This window comes from Lipotes vexillifer, unplaced genomic scaffold (genome assembly GCF_000442215.2).
Source record: "Lipotes vexillifer unplaced genomic scaffold, Lipotes_vexillifer_v1.1 scaffold626, whole genome shotgun sequence".
NCBI classification, from domain to species: domain Eukaryota; kingdom Metazoa; phylum Chordata; class Mammalia; order Artiodactyla; family Lipotidae; genus Lipotes; species Lipotes vexillifer.
Window position 1 is genome coordinate 53,717 of NW_006786303.1, and position 19,819 is coordinate 73,535.

Genomic DNA, 19,819 nt, shown 5'->3' on the forward strand with positions numbered 1-19,819 from the left:
GCCCCCCCTCCCATTATTCTGCTCCAGCCACCGTCTTCCTGGCTTTTTCTTGGAAGTGCTAAGCATGTTCCCAGCCTAGAGTTTTTACTTTAACACTTTTCCTTTAACACTTTTCTCCCAGATACACACATGGTTTGGTCTTTGCTTCTTTCAGGCCTCAGCTAACATGTCACATTAGAGGCCTTCCCTGAATACCTAATTTAAAACAGAAGCCTGTACCTCTTTATCCCTTCTCTGCTTCCTTTTTCTTCATGACTTGATATCATATATTTACTGTCAACTACTGAAATGTAAGTGCCACGACAGCAGGGACTTTATTTTGTTACTGTATTCCCAGCCCTCAGAACAGTGCCTGGCACATAGCAGTGCTCAATAAATACGTGTGGGGTGCAAGGAAATGAGGCTGCAGTCCTGACCAGGCAGCAGTGCCTGAGGCCTTGGGCCCTTTCACTAAGCTCCCAATACTACACCCAGTGAGCTTTCTACAACACACAGCTGTTTCTCCCACTCCTCTCTGTCAAATGGCTCACCACTGTCCCCCAAATAAATGACCAGATATGCTCCAATCATACTGAATTTTTTTCAGTTCCTAAAACCAAACATGCTCCCTTTCTTCTTCAGCCCTTTACTCAGTGTATTCTGTGTTTGAAAGAACCCCACACCTCCACCCTTCCAGCACCCCATGCAGCCTCACCTTTCAAGACCTTGATGCAAACCATGCCTTCTCTAGTAAGCCTTCCATGCCACTCCCACCACCTTTGCCCCAACAAATGGGGTGGTCTTTTATACACGGCACTTAGCTCACTCTGCTGGGATTGCATTGTTTTCTTACAGGTCATACAGACTCATGGTTAAGACAATGGGTTTGAATCCTGGCTCTACAATTTATGAAGTTAATGACTGAGCAAATTACTTACCATCCTGTGGCTCAGTTTTCTCAGTGGAAAAATTACTACTTACCCTCACAGAATAGTTGTGAAGAATTAGGCTGATACTAAATGCTCAACAAATGTTGGCTACAAATCCATCCACCCACTAGACTATGAAGTGCCAGAAGGCGAGCACAATGATTACGTCCGTATCTCAGGGCCTGGCCAGAGCCTGGCATACGTTATGTGCTCAATAAATATTTGCTGAATAAATATAAGAATAAGTGACCAACTGGCCACCTCATCCTCATCTAACTAGCTATATGAATTCTATCTCAGGCACAGAGGTGGGGGAGGGGAGAGGGACGGAAAGAGGAAGGTGAACCCTTGTTTCTTGTGCATTTCTTTGCTCACTTTCCCATATTTGAATCTTTGACTGCATTTCACCTTAATGTCCATCACAAAATAAACGTATTAAAAGGAGGGGATCAATCTAACTGGAAGTTTATAAACTCTTAAAGAAACTGTGGTTTAAGGAAAAGAGCAGGTATGATGAATTCAGGGACTTTTCTAATCCCACCTGGCCCATTTTCAATCAATATTTTTTAATAAAAAGAAAAGGATCAGGGGCTTCCCTGGTGGCGCAGTGGTTGAGAATCTGCCTGCTAATGCAGGGGACACAGGTTCGAGCCCTGGTCTGGGAAGATCCCACATGCCGCGGAGCAACTGGGCCTGTGAGCCACAACTACTGAGCCTGCACATCTGGAGCCTGTGCTCCGCAACGAGAGGTCGTGATAGTAAGAGGCCCGCGCAGCGCGATGAAGAGTGGCCCCCGCTTGCCACAACTAGAGAAAGCCCTCGCACACAAACGAAGACCCAACACAGCAAAATAAATTAATTAATTAATAAACTCCTACCCCAACATCTTCTTTAAAAAAAAAAGAAAAAAAAAAAGAAAAGGATCAGCCTTGTCTCTGTAAGGCTGGGGAACAATTATTTTAGATAACTGGTGTTTGTTTCCTCTTTCTCTCTCTCATTGAGAACAGTACAGATACAGGTTCTGTCCTCATGAAGCCTCAGACTAACAAGAAGAGAATTAAATAGAATACTACAAAAATAATTTATTATGCTTGTGATAGGAACTACAATAAAAAGGTACAGAGCCTGATAGTATCACATGATAGAAGGATCTGACCAAGTCCGGATGGTAAGGGAAGGCTTCCCTGAGAAAGTGTAGGGAGAGGTGAGGGAGAGGCAGGCAGGAGCCAGGCGAAGGTGGCAGCAGTGCAGGGAGCAGAGGGACCCCAGCAGGTCCTGGGCACACGCCTCTGAGCTCAGTGAGTCTGAAAGAACACAGATGGGCTGTGGCTCAAAGACAAGCTGGAAAGATATCGCAGAGGAGCAGATGCTGCAGGGCCACGTAGGTCACATTAAGGACTCAATATTGCCCCAAGAGAAGTGGGAAACCACCGACGGATTTTAAAAGGAAATATTTTAATTGCCATTTTTAATAGATCACTCCATTTAGAGACTGGTTGGAAGGGGGCAGGACTGGAAGCAGGGACGAAAGAGACATCATAACCGTCCTGGTGAGGAGCAAGGTTTCCTTGCCCAAAGATGGGGCAGTGCCTCGAACGAAAGGAAGTGAAAAGATCTGACAACTATTTAGAAGGATGGTTTCTAGATTTCTGGCACAGCAGTCATAGGCTGTAGTGCCATCTACTGCAAAAGAACACGGTCAAAGCAGCAGCTCGTGCTGTGCTGTGCTGTGAGCCACAACTGTGGAGAAGCTGAACAGGCAGCTGGGTACCAGTGCCTAGAAATCAGAAGCCAGGCCTAGACTAAATACAGAGCAAGTCTAAGCATCACATGTGGCCAACGGGAGCAAGGAGGAGGAGGTCTCCTCTCCTATTTGTGTTTCCAAATCGATACATAATGTGCTATTAAAAACTACTCCCTGAATCTCTTATTGTACTAGGGTAAAAGGAGGAAGTAAAAGGTGCTATACAAGAATAAGTGAGGGGCTTCTGCAAAATATGCAATTTTGTTGTTTTAAAATTTTACATGGAAATGTAAAGTGCTAAGAATAGCCAAGACATCCTTAAACAACAAGGAGAGGAGATTTGCTCCCCCAGATATTAAAACTTATTAGAGAATAATAATAATTTACAACAATATTATACTGACCCAGGGATATAACAACAGACAATAGAACTAATGGAACCATGTGTATATAAAAACTTTATACCTGAGTTGGCAAGAGATAACAATGAGGAAAGAAAGGATGATTTAGGCTACCTTTATGTATGCAATTGTACCTGACCACCTCATGTTATACACCAAAACCAATTCTGGATAGATTAAAGACCTAAATTCCATGAAACATTTTAGAAAAAAATATAGGCAAATAATGACCCTGTGGTATGATGTACAAGACACAAAAAGCACAAACCATAAGCCAAAAGAAAAATACAGTTTACCTACTTACAATGCAAACTTCTGCCCCCAAAAAACAAGCAAAACAACAATGTGGAAAAGCTACAAGCTGGGAGAAGACTGTTGCAACATATAACTAACAGCAGAGAATACATAAACAACTCCTACAAGTCATAAGAAAAAGACAAGCAAGCAGCCCAGTCTTGCAATGCTTTGTTACTCATATGTCATTTTCGGGAAAAAAGGAGGCAAGCAAATCACACAGAGGAAGAGCAAACCACTTAGTGATACACTCCTGGCAAAGGCAGGGGACTGGGCACCCTCCCACCTGGTTAAGGGCAGAGCCATTAACAACCTTCTTTGGAGGACAATTTGTCAATATCCATCAAAACAGCAACAACAACAACAAAACCTAACAACCCTTTGATGTGGCAATTGTACTTCTTGGAATTATCCAAGAGATAAATTCACATATGTAAAAAGATTAGTCAAGGACACTCTCTGTAATACTGTTTCTAGAAGCAGAAAAATGAAAAATTAGAAAGTCCAACAATGGGGAATAAGTTTAAATAAATTACATCTATACAATGGAATCAATGACAAGGAACTATCACTTAGAGAAACTGTTTTGTGAAAAAAATCAGGATGCAGAACAGACGATTAACAAAAGAGAAGCAGGCTAGAAGATGGAGGGTGGAAAATATGCACACTTATATGCACAGACTATCTCTGCAGGGACACAAAAGAATCCAGTAAGAGTGACTGCCTCTGGGAAGGAGAGGAGGGGCCAATGCTGAAGAGCAGACATTTCCCCCTCACTGAACAGTCCGTATCACCTTTCGTTTTGTTTTTAACCATGTATATATATGTATGTGTTACCTTCTTAATAAAATGTCCTGAGAAAATTTCATCCACTCAAAAAATAAAAAAGAATGGTTTAAACAAATGATAGTATATCCAAACTAATAAATACTATATCTAGCAGTTGAACAGAGTAAACCTATATGTATTAATACTGAATAGGTACAAGGTTCCTTTTTGGGGTAATGAAAATGTTTTAAAATTGGCTGTGGTAATGGATGCCCAACTCTATGAATACACTAAAAGCCACTGAATTGTACACTTTAAAAGGGTGAATTGTAAGGTATGTGAATTCTATCTCAATAAAAGCTGTTAAAAATATCTATACACACATACATACACAAAAAGAGAGGGGGATGGTGAGGAAATAGGATTCAGCAAACTGGGACCAGAGGCCGAATCCGGCACACCACTGGTTTTGATAAATATAGTTTTATCAGCACATGGCCACACTCATTCATCCACATATCGTCTATGGCTGCTTTCATGCTACAAAGGCAGAGTTGAGTAGTTAACAACAGAGACAGGAGGGCTCGCAAAGCCCCAAATCTTTACCATCTGGCCTTTTACAGAAAGTTTACCAACCCAATATTAAAAAAGTCTTAAGTTATATACAGCTGAGCAAAAAATAACAGTTGCAGAATAATACAGTCAGTATGATATCATTTATGTTCTAAAAACCACACACAACACAATAAGACATATTTTCTATAAGCACATTTAGGAAATGATCTAGAAAGATAAGGACCAAACCAAACTCATACCCATGAGTTACGTCTGGGCAGGGGTAGGCAGATAAGGATTGGGAGTTGGCCAAAGGGGACTTTGGCTTTATTTGTAATTTATTTGAAAATGTATTTTATTTGTTTTAAGGAGACAAGTTCATATATTACCTGAGTAATTGAACTTTCTTTCTTAATTAATATTTAAAACATTTTAAAAGCAAGGCTGGCAGAAACAGAAAAGTAACAGGACTAGGTAGAATTTAAAAATGTGAGTTCTGATCTTGGTCTTAATTTTACTAAGCACTGCCAGAATTTTAAGTATTCTGAATCTTCACCCACTTCTTAGTTTTTTCAGCTCTTTCTCCTGGCATTCCTCTTACATTTCTCCTTCGTTGCCTTCAGAGCTGAGGTTTTCAAGTTTCAAGGTGAAATGAGATATGAGCAAGGGTGGCAGGGAGGGATGGAGGATGGCTACAAAGGAGGCACAGGCTAGCAAATGGTGGTGTCCTGTCAACAGTCAACTATTTCGGGGATATAATTCTTATTTCAGGGCCACTCCGATGTGTGATGATTCCTAGTCTCAGGTTTAGCAGGACTTTGCAGTAAGTCCACGCTCATAGCCTTTGTATTCCTATCTTCACATAATTCACAAGACCCTAATGAGAGCTGTGTGACTTCTAACATTTTCTGTACTTCAAATTAGTTTGCAAGTAAGTTTGACTAGTCTTGTAACAAAGTACACCATAGAAATAGAACTAAATGACTGTTAATAAGCAATCCAGGCCCTAGAATGGTACATAATGGATCCTGAGTCCCAACCAAGCTGTTTTACACCATAATTTACAAAAATAATATGGGTAAAAATGACAAAATACACTTATAATGGGAGAAAAAAGTAAACTACTTTAAGACAATTTTTAGTTACTATTAATTACAGGAATGGACAGTTTTTCAAGCAAAAACATTAAATGTCAAATGTAGTTTCCAACTGCATATGTTTACACAAAATTAGACCTCGGCTAACCAATCTTGTAGGATACCTAGAAACTATGTACAATTCTAGAAAAGGCAAGTGCTCTAAAACAGTAATAAAAGCAACTAAAATTTTTTTATGAAGAGGTAAATTCAAAATATAGGGTATCCTGAAGGCCATGGTATTATCAGGGGGCCTGTGCTAGCCCAGTTAGCTTGAGCAAGTCTCAAAAGGGGGAGCTTGAGCAACTCTCAGTTGTTGGGACCACAGCCACTTCTGCTTCTGAAACAAAGCAACTTGACAACCTGAAGAAGGGCTGCTTTTAGTTGAAATAATCTGGGGAAATCTGGCTGTATAGAAACTAGAGTTACAAGGGGAAAAAAGCACATTCAACAAACTGATTTTTTAGACAATCTGGTTTTAAACAAGACTCAGCATAATTTTAACACATCTTCACAAAGGAGAGAATAAGAAGTCGAGTATTAGCAAAAAGAAGCATTAGAAATTATATACACAAGCACTCATATATTTTAAACTAAATAGAATTTCATTTTAAGTTTCTCCTTGGGAAAAAAGGGTTTGCTTCTAATAAACTCACCTCCATGTTCTAGAAATACTCGAACACATCTTTCCTTTCCTCTTGCTGCAGAGAAATGAAGCAGGGTCCAGCCATTAGCATCCCGGCCATTTGGAGAATAGCCTTGTTCTAACATCTTTCGTACCGTGTGAACATCCCCGGCAGCCACTGCAGCTTGAATCTGCAACTCTTCCTGGAGTTCAGGGTTCCTTCGACAATGGTGGTGTAACATCCTAGCTGAGTCCACTTTTTACAAAGGATTCATTAGGTCACAGGGATCAGCCTTGAAGGGTAGGTAGAATACATAAAATTTAGAATACTTGACACCTGACAGTGTGTTCATTAAATAGCACAGAAGTTTCCATTGCTAAATCATGTAAACTTCAGTGATGACAGTTCATACTACTATAACAAATTAACATGTATCAGTTTTGACCAAAACTTTCAGTTATTTCCATAAGATTATAAAAGATTTCAAAAAGAAAGTGAGGCATAAAGCCCTAAAATGCCAAAACAGGAAATTTCTTCTGCAGCCTTTTGTAAACTCAAAGCAAACACCAATGAACACAACATTTATTTTAGGTAAAATGGAAAGTGATGCTGGGCAGCTGAAGATGGAGACAACAGAGGAAGCAAATGAGTACTTGTCTTAGGAGTTCGCATTTACCTGATGCACAGGGAAAATTTAAGTTATAAACCATTCAAGGATTCTATCACAGATCAGTGAGTACATATTGAGTATCAAATGGACAATTCATAGACTAGGACTAAAGACCTCCAGCTATGAGTAGTTTAAAATTTTAAAAGAGCAAAAACCTTTAGGCTGGTCCCCTAAAGTATTTCAACAATATTTTATTTTTAGCCCCAAAGAGTGTAAAGTTGGGGGGAAGGGGGAGTGGGTGGGGTTTAAGTAAATTAGAGGAAAATGTGTAGATTATATTTACTTTCCTTTTGTTTCTGTCTCTTTCTATCCTCCCCACTTTATGTCCTCTGAGGCACTATTTACTACTACTCTTTTTCTGCCACATTTCTTTTGCACTTTTCTAATTTCCATTTTCTAGAAGTTTTATTCTACAAATACTCAAAGTAGCAAGATCATACAAAATATTTAAAAACTAAAGGAATCTAAACAATCTGTTGATTAACCACATGAAAAAGGTAAAAGCAGTATATAGATTTCCAACACTCTCTAATAGGTCACAAAAGAGGCGTGTACTCAAACTCAATGTAAAATGAGATCTCCTTCATGCAAACAGGGAAGTCCAAACTGAACTGGTGAAAAGTTACATCTTTTATGTGTGTATACAAAAACTTTTTTAGTGCATTTTTAAGCTTTTAAATACATACAGAAACTTAAACTACATAATTCCAGGAAGCCATTCCATCTGGGCTAACTTTAAGGTATAGATTAAACTCACCTCCTAATTAGTAGCTTCCATTTCTAAAAATAAAAAATTATGTGAAGGTCCTTTAAAGACATTCTGGTCTCATATGTAGGTTAGACATCTTGGGATAATCTTGTTACCAATAATAGTTTACCTTGTAAAACTTCTCCTTATAGACTGTACAAAGGTCAACTTAAGCCTAACTTAGGTCATAACTTAGGTCATATTATCACAGCTTAATAGTATAATCACATATCCTATCTTGTTTCATACATAGAAAATGGTTATTACAAAACTCCTAAGTATCACTACTAAGTAATGTAATTTAAAAATATCAGGCTATCTCCTCAAGGAAAATTGGGAAATTAGAAATTTCCTGACAATTTGTTTTCTTAATAAACGTGATTTCCCCCATCTCTTCACTTACTTTTTCAACTGACACTAAAATTAAGTCTCTTGTCTTAGAAATATTAAAACCAAGAATCCTTTTGGAATAGGTTTTTGCTTATTTTTAGCATTATAAGGAAAGATGAAGACCATTAGAAGGAGTTAATAGAAACTACTACCATATACTCAAAACAATCATCTTTAACAGATTTTTCTTTTTTAATTGGGATGATCACCTTGGCACTTAAGGCATACTATGCAAGGAAAAAGATTCAAACAATATCAAAACAAACCTGGATTTTCTTTTAGCAAGTGCTATGTTTAGTATGAATTAGGTGATCTGAAGAAGAAATAAAAGCTAAATGGATTTTCCCCCAGAACAGCACAGGTGACCTATGACCCTCAGTCACTCACCTTACGGGAAGAATGCCCCTTTTCCTGATACGTGGATTGCCTAATAACCATTGTGCACATACAGCATCGTGAGTTGGGGGCTCAGAGTGTGTCCAGATTCCAGTGTCAATGAGCTCTTTCTTAACCTAAAAACGAATGAAATAACAATCACAGGAAATTTTCTAAAAAAATAAAGAAACATAGCTGCCTGAGTAGTCTACCTTTTCATGAGCTTATATTTTAGCACTTTACAACAAACTTACAGAGCAAAGAAAGAACTTAAATCAATGCTTAGAAAAAATGATCTCAAAACTACATTAACCCGCAAGGTGGTACAGGATATGACTTATTTTCAGGAATTTTTTTTTTCTAGAAAGGCAGGGGTTTTTTTTTTTAATGAATAAGGAAAATAATAAATCACCACTTGGAATTTGGATGCAAACACAAATTCTTCTTTTTGCTCTATTCAAAATATATTTTCAGTACTGAATTACTTTTTAATTGACATCGCAAGTTTCTTACTCTTTCTAAACAATTAAAATGAGAATATACCTGCATTCAATACAATAGGTGGCCAGGGTCAAAATGAAATCTATGACAACTAAAAGGAGATTTTCTTTAAATGTTGGTTCTTCATACATGCAAAAGGCATCACGTTAATAATTTTGAAACTTTTTTATTCCTTTATGCATACACCAAACTAGGTAAAAGATTAACAGTCTTGCCAGCTTCTCCATATGGATTCTGAAAAAATTTTCTACAACTAAAAGAATAGGGATCTTTCGCCACGTCAAATAAATCCTAGATCTGTGAATTCCATTAAGGTTAAGAACACAGGCAAAGTGACTTCCATGCATCACACCAGAATCCCTCTAGGAATTACTCACTGGGAGAACTGCCACTCCGTCCCAGTGTGGTGGATGTGCTAATAAGCCCTGCATCACTTAAACAAGGAATGGTCAAGCTGCCTGGCAACCTGATGAGCGATGGAGAAAAGTGACAGTCATAGGTGGTGGTGGTGGCTACAGACCAGAATTTTCAACCAATCCAAATTAGTATGGTCTACTTTGAACCTTTCCTCTTTTCACACCTTATTTTTCCTTGTCAAATTTCTTCAAGAAGGCCAAAGACTTTGCAAACATGCACTTGGAAATAAATAATATTTAGTTTAAAACTCTGCTTAACACTTCTAACTGAACTAGGCATGATCAGAACAACTCCTACATGGCAAGCTGTAAAAAATGCACAGTTATCCTTACAGAAATGGCTGATTCTAAGACTGGGCAAGAAATACAGAAGATGAGCCTAGAGCATCTCACAGTGCCAAAAAGCAAGGAAGTGCTCCAAGAAAAATGCAATGATGGGGGTATGTCAAAGGGACACAGGAGCCAACCAAAAGAGCTCTCAATAGCCAAGATGGAACAATTCGAACAAGAAGATAGTCAAAGTACTATTAGAGTCTAACCCAAAGTACAGAATAAATATCAATAAGTCTGTATTGATATAAATAACTAATTAAATTTTTAAAGGGGGATAAGAAACAAATCTCCTGTGCAAAATTCCAAATAATTTGTGTAAATTCTCTCCCCTCAAGGAGGTGGAGCACAACTCCTCTCTCCTTAAGTGTGACTTCCTTTCAAAGAGGATAGTATGGGGGAGGGGGGAAGAAACTTTACAGTGGGAAACCTGAAAAACACTGCCTCAGCCAGGTGATCATGGTCAAAATCAAGAGTGCCAAGTCATGTTGTTAGTATGATATGATGAGAATGGCAATTTACCTCTGTGCGCTTTCTCCCCAAAACCCATAGACCTAGCCTAATCATGAGGAAAATATCAGACTAATTCCAATTGAGGGGCATTCTACAAAATACCTGACCAGTACTCTTCAAAATGTCAAGGTCATCAAAAGCAAGGAAACAAAGAAGTCTGAGAAACAGTCATAGCCAAGAGGAGCCTAAAGAGACGACTAAATGGAATGTGATATCCTAGATGGGATCCTAGAACAGAAAAAAGATATTAGGTAAAAACTAAAGAAATCTGAATACAGTATGGGTTTTAGTTAATAAGAATGTTCATTACTGGTTCATTAATTGTGGCAAATGTATCTATTAATATAAGATGTTAATTAGGGGAAGGTGAGTGTGCAGTATATGGGAATTCTGTATTACCTTCGCAATTTTTCCATAAATCTAGAACTGTACTAAAATAAAAAATGCAAACCAATGTCTCCAATGATGAGCCTGCAGCATTTCCACAAAGGAATATGTGATTACTTCACATGTGAGCTACACCTACAGTGCAAGAATGAACACCACTGAATGCCATACTTCTAAGTGTGTCCTCAGTACTCCCTGCCTCCCAAGAAAAGTGGAGATGACCCTCTACTGTCTTGAGCCTTTAAGAATCCTTGTTCTTGTTGTTGCTTTCCATATAGCCATCACCACTTCCATGAATGCAGCAGAGTGGTGGGGAGGACATGTGAGGTGGGGGTTGAGGAGAATATGAAATGGTATTAATTTATTAATAATATCAAGAAAGGCTTTGTTAAAAGTCAAAGTGACTCAACTATTTCTCTCTTATAAGAAAGACGCACAAACAATAGTAACTTGTGATAATCCCACATGGTCTGCTTCAATTAGACAAATGAAAGTCTACTGAGTGCCTGACACATGCCTGGCATACTACTAGGCTTTGGCCACTGGTATTATCCCTGGGTAGAACTTTAATAGAGAGTTCTGCATACTTCAAATGAATCAAATACTCCTAGAATGGTTAAGATCCTTTTTCTCTTTTCTGACAATATCAAGCTCTATAAATAATAACCATAGGTTTAAACCAAAAAAGCGCTTCAGTCTTTATGGGAAAAAACACATAGACACACATAACATGCACACATGACCCCTGTCAACTGCATACCTTAAATTATGAAGGCCAATGACTTATTACCAAAATATCCTAATAGTTCAAAGCATCAGACGAGTTAATTTCATCGTGGTGTAATTTTATGAGAGTTTGTACTTACTGGAGTAGAACCATCCATGTATGTATAAGTACAGGGAAAAAAGACTATTGAACTTAGTAAATATAATATCTAGTGGTAAAGTTACCTATTAAAAACTACAAAGGAAGCCCAGATATGAGAATGGAAAAAAGTCTATTCCCCCTCAAAAAGTGCAAGTTTGAAAGTCTGATAGGTCATGGTAGTGACCTATAAAATAAAAAAATATGGCGAAGGAGGCAATTTTCTAAATAAACATATGTACAATGTAAGTTGACTCAGAATGACTAAAACTCTGAGGGTGCAATATTTAGAAATCCCATTCTAGGTTTCACAGTCAGAAAAAGACAAAAAAAACATACTAACAAGGAAGACTTCAGAATTATATATCAAAATGAGATGCTTCCCAATGTATATCACTTTTATATAAGATTTTACTGCCCAATGTTAATGGTGTGTTTAAATTTTACGAATTCATCTTTTCTACTCTACACTTTTCTTACAAAAGAAAACAATCTAGGCATCTGAGCTTTTATACTGTTGACTGTATTAGAAACTATAAATTTAGGAATTAAAATGTTGCCATCTAATTTCTATATAGATGCCAAGTGAACCTCATTAAGTTAAAACCAAAGCTTCTTGCTTCATATAATTAAAAGAAATCTATATTCACAGAATAAAGAATAAAATAGCTATAAAACAAAACATATTTAAGATCTGTCTAAAATTATATAACTTCCACCAAATTTGCCCACATGTCCCCAGTTTCCTTTGGCATAAATGATTAGTCATTAATGGCTTTTTACATATTATTTTCACTAAAAGGCCACACATTTTTTTGATTAAGTGACACACATTAGAACTGTGCTTCCAGATTTCACACAAACTAGAAACAAGATAACAGCTTGCTACTCAAAAGAAGAAATAAGCATTTCTTTGCAGAGTAAACAGAGATACAGGCTGGAAAGGAAAGAAAATCAGCAACTCCAAGGATACTGGCCCTGAGGAGAGAAAAAAAAAACAAAAAACAAAAAAACCAATAGTTCACAAGTCCTAAGAAGGAAGATGGATGCAGAAACACTACAATGCCCGAAGTGTGCAACATGGGTGAGATGGATGTTAACAAGGTCTACTCATATAACTAAGCCCCTGGAACCCAAAATGAAGTAGAAGTGTTATTTTAGTATCACTCAACAAAGCACCATAGTGTTTATGTTCCAAAACAAGTGAGGGTATCCCTTCAAATTACTGGGCCTCCAAATAACATAAGGATTTATTATCATGCGAGACTTATCTATAAGTCTCCTAAATTCTAACAGAAAGACCAACAAATTTCATGAAACGTGGACAAGGCAATAGAGGAAATTTCGTAATTCACTTACCCAGACCCAATTCAAAGCATAAATCACAAGTATTATAAATGATGAAGTCTTGTCAATCTTATCTCATTAACCCATGTCTGGCACTACCACCTTAGCAACCTCATGTCGGTACCTAAGTTTGTAAGAAATGAGACAAGCATTCCACATAAGGCATGCCTTCTGTTGAGAATGAAATGAAAGGCTAAAAGTCACGTTAGATATGCTTATAGAAACTACATGACTTTAGACTTTTTAGGGACAGTATGTACTTCTGTGTTATCAAATAAAGAGATATTGTACGTGTCATAATTGTGAATGGCATCACTTTAGGTATGAAGAAAATAAGTACTGGCCATAGCATACTCAAAATACAACACTTCAATTAAAATCAGTGATTCTTCCTATGTGATCATAAATCTTACTTGGTTACCAAAAAAACTGGGTGTTTAAAAATTTTTTTTCCTTTCAAAACCATGTGACTGACAACAGAATTAACACAAATTTAACTACCAGATTGAAAAAGATAAACTACCTAACTGGCGATGTTGGTAACAAAGTACTAAATTAAATATTTTACATGACTGGCATAATCTAGACCAAATACTCTCAATCATGCTGATATTAGGAACAGATGCTGACAATTTATATATATTCTGTAATCTTAGAAAAATCATTAAAAGCTGAGAGGATCAACGAAACATTATTTAAGCAATGAGAATGAACTCACTGGAAACCAGAGGAAAGCAGTGTTCCTCTCTTTACCTTACATACTTGACTCAGCACAGGTGATAATATCCCTCAGAAATGAAAACATGCTAGAGTTCAATCTAAAGCAGAAATATATTTAACTGAGAAGGCCTGAATAGAAAATACATAATTCATTTTTACCTTAAAAACATATTTCAAGTATTTTAGCATTTTTTTAAAGTTCTAAAGGAATCATTAGGCATTTCTCTAGTGCTTCACATATTTAAATAATGAAAGCCGCATTCTACCTAGCTTTTACTGAAATGAAGTGGACCTTACATATACATACAAAGGGTGCCCTAAATGCTCACTGTGTAATAGTCATTGGTAGATACTGATTTTAAATCCCATTCAGTAGCATACGCTCTCATTTTGGTGTCCAGTGCCAGGTTTCAAGAATATGCAAACCCTCAGAGCCTCTTAAAAGTCTCTTTAGCTGTACCTTGACAATTAGAAGAATCAGGAAAGACATTAATTTCCTTTTCTGGAAGGCAGAAAGTCCAGGAGAACAGAGAAGGCCAAAGATTTCCTAACAACTTCTGCTATTTTAAGTACTTCTTTGTACCTAAAATTCCCTAAACAATTGAAGATATTAAAATAACTCTGAGATTAACAAGTCACTTTATACTCCTGCTATTGGATGTTGGAGAAGCTATTCATTTGGCTAATTTCTGAATTAACTCTTACATAATTTCCCTGTTCACATCCCCTCTTTAGGACTTACATGAATGTCCTAAACCTACCTTTAGTGCATTTTCAGAGGCAGCAACGAAATACAGCAGCAGAAATGTGATCACATGAATTAGATGCTTAAATTTCAATTTAACAAATTCTCTGTAATGGTTTTGAAATGAGAAATCTTATGACGAGTGCCAAAATAAAACCCTAGATTCTAAACACACCAAAACATTCTTTTGTTTTAAAATTCCTGAATGTCAAAAGATTAACAAAATATTCTGTAAAGTTTTATAAGTATTAGAAAATGAGGTATAACAAATACGATTTATCTTTTTATAAGAGTTTCAGAGCCCATCCACATCTGTCACACAGAAACACACAAAAGCCCAAAGAGTTAATTATACATAAGTGCTTCGGGAGGGAGTATTGCTTTCATACCATTCATACTACTAAGGTACACAGATTCACTTTTTACTAGAGAAAAAAAGTCACATTATTTTCTGAAACTCACAAATTTCAAACTATTACTGTACCATCCTCTACCAAACCCCTGTCAGTTAGGTAACTCAAAAGATTTTCTGATGGAGGTAGAGGAAAGATGATAGGAAAGAACAGGGGAAAACAGAAAATTGTGCTTTAACTGAAAAGCAGAGTCATTCAGAACTAACAAGCCATTAACAAGGAACTGAGAAATTCTTATGAGAGTAAGAGGGGCAGGGGGAGCTACAAAAAGGCCTCAAAGTCTCTGAGCTGGGTAAATAGTACAGTGCACCAAAAGATAATGCAAAACACGGAAACACACTGTACAGACAGAAAGGGGAAAAACATGTTCCTGGTAAAGAAAACTTATTAAAATGTTAAGGATTGGGGCACAGGCAGTGTTTTTGTTTTTGCTGGGAAACTGGGAGCCAGGAACGGGTTGCATTCCCAGGTAACCATCCTGAAAATAAAGCACTGCTTAATGAGTAGGGGCCAGGAATAAACAGTGGGGGAGGGGAGGGCTGGCTTATTACCTTTATGGAGGATGCTGGTCAGAGGCTCTCTGCTGCTTCTCTGGGGGTGGGCAGCCCCGTTCCTGCTCTCTCGCCTCCCCTAGCCAGCTCAAACCTGGAAATCAGAAACCTGTGAGTGGTGCAGTACCCCGGGGGCTCTGAGGAGGGGGCTCTGAGGAAGGGGGAGCAGAGGAAGAGACTGGTAAAAGGCAAGCAGGAAGAAGCAGTGATTCTCCTCCCTCCCAGGCCAGCCCCCTTCCCCTCAGGGGAGGTAACTGACTTTACCTGTCTCCTCAGCTGCTGCTTCTCTTCTTTCTTTCAGCCTCCTCCACACTCACCAACTTCTCCATTGAAGAAACAGCCCAGGCAGGGCCGGACACGGGTGTTCTTGATCCTCCTCGATGCCTCACGGCCCCAGCCCGGTGAGCATCCAGACTGCCGAGCAGACTGGAGGCGGCGGTCCTGGCCGCCGGGCAGCCTCGGGGCAGGGGTGCAGGGAGGAAGTCCCGGCTCGGGTGGGGGGGCAGTCCCCGTCTGAGGGCTCGGAGCAGGGGGCTGCCGCGCTCCGGGCCGGAGGCTCCCAGCTACGAGGGGACACGGGAGGTCTCGGGGCAGCGAGGTCCCAGGTCATTCAGGGTCCGAAGTGCCAGCCGCGGGGGATCCAGGCAGGGGGCTTTCGGGATGCACTTTGCACTGATCCACCCCCGCCCCCTCCCTCCAGCACTTTGGGGTCACTGGGATGGGACCAAGCCTTCAGCAGCCAATCAGCGGCCGCACTGGAGCCTGAGCCCGGAGCCGTAAACTAGGTCCGGGGTGGGTGGGGGTGGGGGGGTGGAGGCGACTTGGTTGGTTGGTTGCTTCCTTCCCTCCTCCTTACCCCAGCAGCACCCACCCCTTGCCTGCCGTAAAGCCGCCTGTGCATTCGCGACAGTAAGAGGAGGCGTGCCGAGCGAGGTTAGGACTCGTCTCCGATTGGCCTCACTCACTTCCCCCTCCCCGTGGCTTCCGCTGCTCCGCCCCTGGCGGAGGGACTCGAAGCGGTTGCTAAGAAACACTGTAGGCCGAACAGGCCCTCTGCGCATGCGGAAGAGGAAACGCCTTGTACTTTCCGTGAACTACGGTGTCTCGGAAGGGGCTGGGGTTCGCTCGAATGGCGGTGCAAAAGCAGAGTGGCTTGAGTCCGATCCCTGGCAGGTAAGTGGGCGCAGCTGCTAACCTCGGCGGCGGGGGAGGCGTGTGTGCGGCCGATTGAGAGGCTGTTCCAGGGTTTAGGATTGCGGAGGCGTCAGTCCCCAGGAAGCCAGGAGAGGGGCGCCTTGTACCGCCGCTCTCCTCAGAGCTTTTTAGACGCGAGTGCCGGGTCCTGGGCTCCCCTCTCGGTCCCTGAGGCTCCGCTAGCTCCCAGGCTGGGCGTGCCTCGCCTAGCGTGGCAAAGAGGACTCTCTGTGGGGTGACGGTAACGCTTCAAGGGCTTTCCTGCAAGAACAGCGACCCTCGCGAATTCCTGTGAATGAAAGGGAAAAGTGGAAAATATGGGAGGTGGACGTGTTTATTAAGTGCATTTTTTCGTTTAGCCGGTATTTACCCTCCGGTCACTGTTCTAGCCGTTAGGGAGATAACGGTGAACAAGATAGGATAAATGCAATCGTTTGCCCTCGTCACTTTAACAGAGAGACCGACAAACACAAAATTATTTATCAGATAGGGATAGGTTATGTAAAGAAAAGCAGAATAATGGGATCGAGATTGTCTAGGGCGCGATGGCTATTTTAGATAGGAAAGGTCTCTGAGGAAGTGACATTTTAGTATCGATCTGAGTGAGGAAGAGCTAGCCATGCCAAGATCTGAGGGAAGAATTTTTCAGGCAGAGACATCAAAAGGGCAAAGCTTCTGACTGGAATAATCTTTGCTGTTGACAGGAACTGCAAGAAAGGCGGCCAGGTAGTCAAGCAGCATAAGAGGGAGCATGGTTAGTAATGAAGTTGAGGGTGGGGGAGGGGGGTGCAACAGGCTGCGGATCTTGCAAGACCTTGTAGCGGCTGGTCGAAAAGTTACCGTATCTGTTTATGTTTTGAAAAGATCACTGGCTGCTCAGTGGAGAAGACTGTAGCTGGGAATGAGGTTAAGGCAAATGTGAAAGACTGTGTAGTAGTCCAGGCAGTAGCTGACATTATCTTAAACTAAGCCACCCAGTACACCAGACGTTTGACTACCACCGATGTCCTCAAAGAAAGGCCTAATTGTATAAAGGAAGTATGCATTTCAACGTATCAGCTGTTTTTGTTTAATAAAATATATTAAGATGTTTTGTGGAAGATGGGGGTCACTGCAAACACTTTAAATTGATATCCTGGTATTTTATTGTACATTATCATTCATTTATCAAGAATACTAGTTTTGGTGCCTTCTACATGAGCTACTTATTGGCTTAGGTGGGCAAACTGGGTTCAGGCCTGCCCAGGGAAGCTCATAGTCAAGCGTAGGGGAACCGAACTAGAAAATAGTTATGGACAATTCAGTGAGAGAAATACTGTGTATAGGCTGAGGGAGCACTTGGCAGGGCCCTCTAATCCTGACTTGGATATGTGGAGGGCTCCCCAAGACTGGAGGTTTCCTAGTTGAGGGTTAAGAGTGGGAGGGAAATGGTTGAGTGTGATTTAGAAAGAATGGGCCAAGCGAAGCTTGGGAATCCTTAAAGTGCACAGAGTTTCTGAGGCCCTCAGAGAAAGCCTGGAGCTAAGTTTGTGGGGCACAGAGGTGAGAAGACCCCAAGAGCCAGATCTCAAAGGACATGCTAAGCCATGTTCAAGGATTTGGACTTTATCCAAATGAAAGTTGAGATGTTTTTCAGAAGGAAGTGGGTGTAGGGTGGGCGAAGAGACAGCTGCTTAGCACGGACTCTGTTGTGGTTGTCCAGGGTAGGAGTGGTGTACTGTTAACAGTGGCAGTGAGGATAGAGAGAAGTGAGGTTAGGAAGGGTCCAGGAACACAGCCAGGTTTCTCACTTGGGTGACTGTGAGATACAGGTGCCATACACTGAGATGGCAAGTTTGAGAGGCCATAGACTGAGTTGAGTTTGTTTTGAAGGTGCTGTGGAAACTTCAAGTGCAGCTCTCCACTGGCATTTAGATACATGAGTGTGGAGCCCAGAAGAGAGCTAGACCTAACTGTGGGTTCTGAGTTGTTAGCATGTAGATATTAATTGAAGACATTGAAAGTCCATGAAACATTTAAGGGACTACAGTCAGCCCTCTGTATTCAAAGGTTCCACATTCAACCAATCTCAGATCAAAAATATTTGTAAAAAGAAAAACATTCCAGAAAGTTCCAAAAAGCAAAACTTGAAGTTGCCACCAGCTTAGCAAATATTTACATACCATTTACGTTGTATTAGGTATTGTAAGAGATGATTTAAAGTATAAGGGAGGATGTGCATAGGTTATATGCAAATACAATGCCATTTTATGTAAGAGACTTGAGCATCCACCGATTTTGGTATCCCTGAGGGGTCCAGAACCAATCTCATACCCAGAAATGACTGTAGAAGGAAAGGGGTCCAGCAAGCGTGTCTGAGAAGGAATCTCCAGAGAGGAAGAAGGAGGTCCAAGAGAAATTGACTTGTCAAGGATTAGTGTGTGTTTAGAAAAAGGCAAAAATATTTTTAATGGAAGGACTACCCAATTATTGTCTGTGTGAACATGTGCCCATTTTTCCTTTAAAGAATATACCCGTTTGGCCAGCAAGTCTACTGATGAAATTGTAAGCAGAAGCCCCTTTTAAGAAGAAAACTTGAAGACTTGCAGGGGGAGGGGAATGAAAAGATGTATTATAAAGTGAGAACCCTCTTGCATGATAGAGAAGGCACTGAAATTCTATGGATTGATGATTAAATTAATATTCACATCTGGTGAGCCCTAAAGACTTCTTTCCCTTGTTCTGTGTAAGGCTTTTCAGAAAATACAAATTCTTAAAAGAACATTCTTGCTAAACATTTGCTTAGATTAGAAAAAATTAAAGTTGTGTATTATTAAAAGCCAGCCTGCAAATTATACAAGAAAAGTTTTTAATTACTTCTGGCTGTTTCTTTAAACCAAATCCACCCAGAAAGTATCATATCTAACTGTATATTCAAAAGAATATACAGTGCAAAACTCTGCAAGCAGTTTCCAAAGGGGTTTCAACAAGAGCCTGGAACGGAGGTACTCTATTTGGAGTAACTTAATAAAAAAACTACTTTGAAGGCTACTACATATTTTGGGGTGTATAATTTACAATTTTGAAAAAATTAGGGCTTCCCTGGTGGCGCAGTGGTTAGGAGTCCGCCTGCCGATGCAGGGGACGCGAGTTCGTGCCCCGGTCCGGGAAGATCCCACATGCCGCGGAGCGGCTGGGCCCGTGAGCCATGGCCGCAGAGCCTGCGCGTCCGGAGCCTGTGCT

The 19,819-nt window shown here is 40.2% G+C and overlaps 1 protein-coding gene across 1 annotated transcript in view; it reads right to left on the bottom strand.

Moving 5' to 3' along the window:
- Positions 1–16,048, bottom strand: part of ASB7 (ankyrin repeat and SOCS box containing 7) — a 46,598-nt gene extending 30,550 nt beyond the window's left edge. The window contains exons 1-4 of the mRNA XM_007458458.1: positions 15,668–16,048; positions 15,404–15,497; positions 8,628–8,752; positions 6,463–6,724 (exon numbers count right to left, since the gene is read on the bottom strand). Coding sequence (XP_007458520.1) covers positions 6,463–6,673 — 211 coding nt within the window. The 5' untranslated portion in view covers positions 6,674–6,724; positions 8,628–8,752; positions 15,404–15,497; positions 15,668–16,048. The remainder of the gene's footprint in view (positions 1–6,462; positions 6,725–8,627; positions 8,753–15,403; positions 15,498–15,667) is intronic.
- Positions 16,049–19,819: the final 3,771 nt, after the last annotated feature.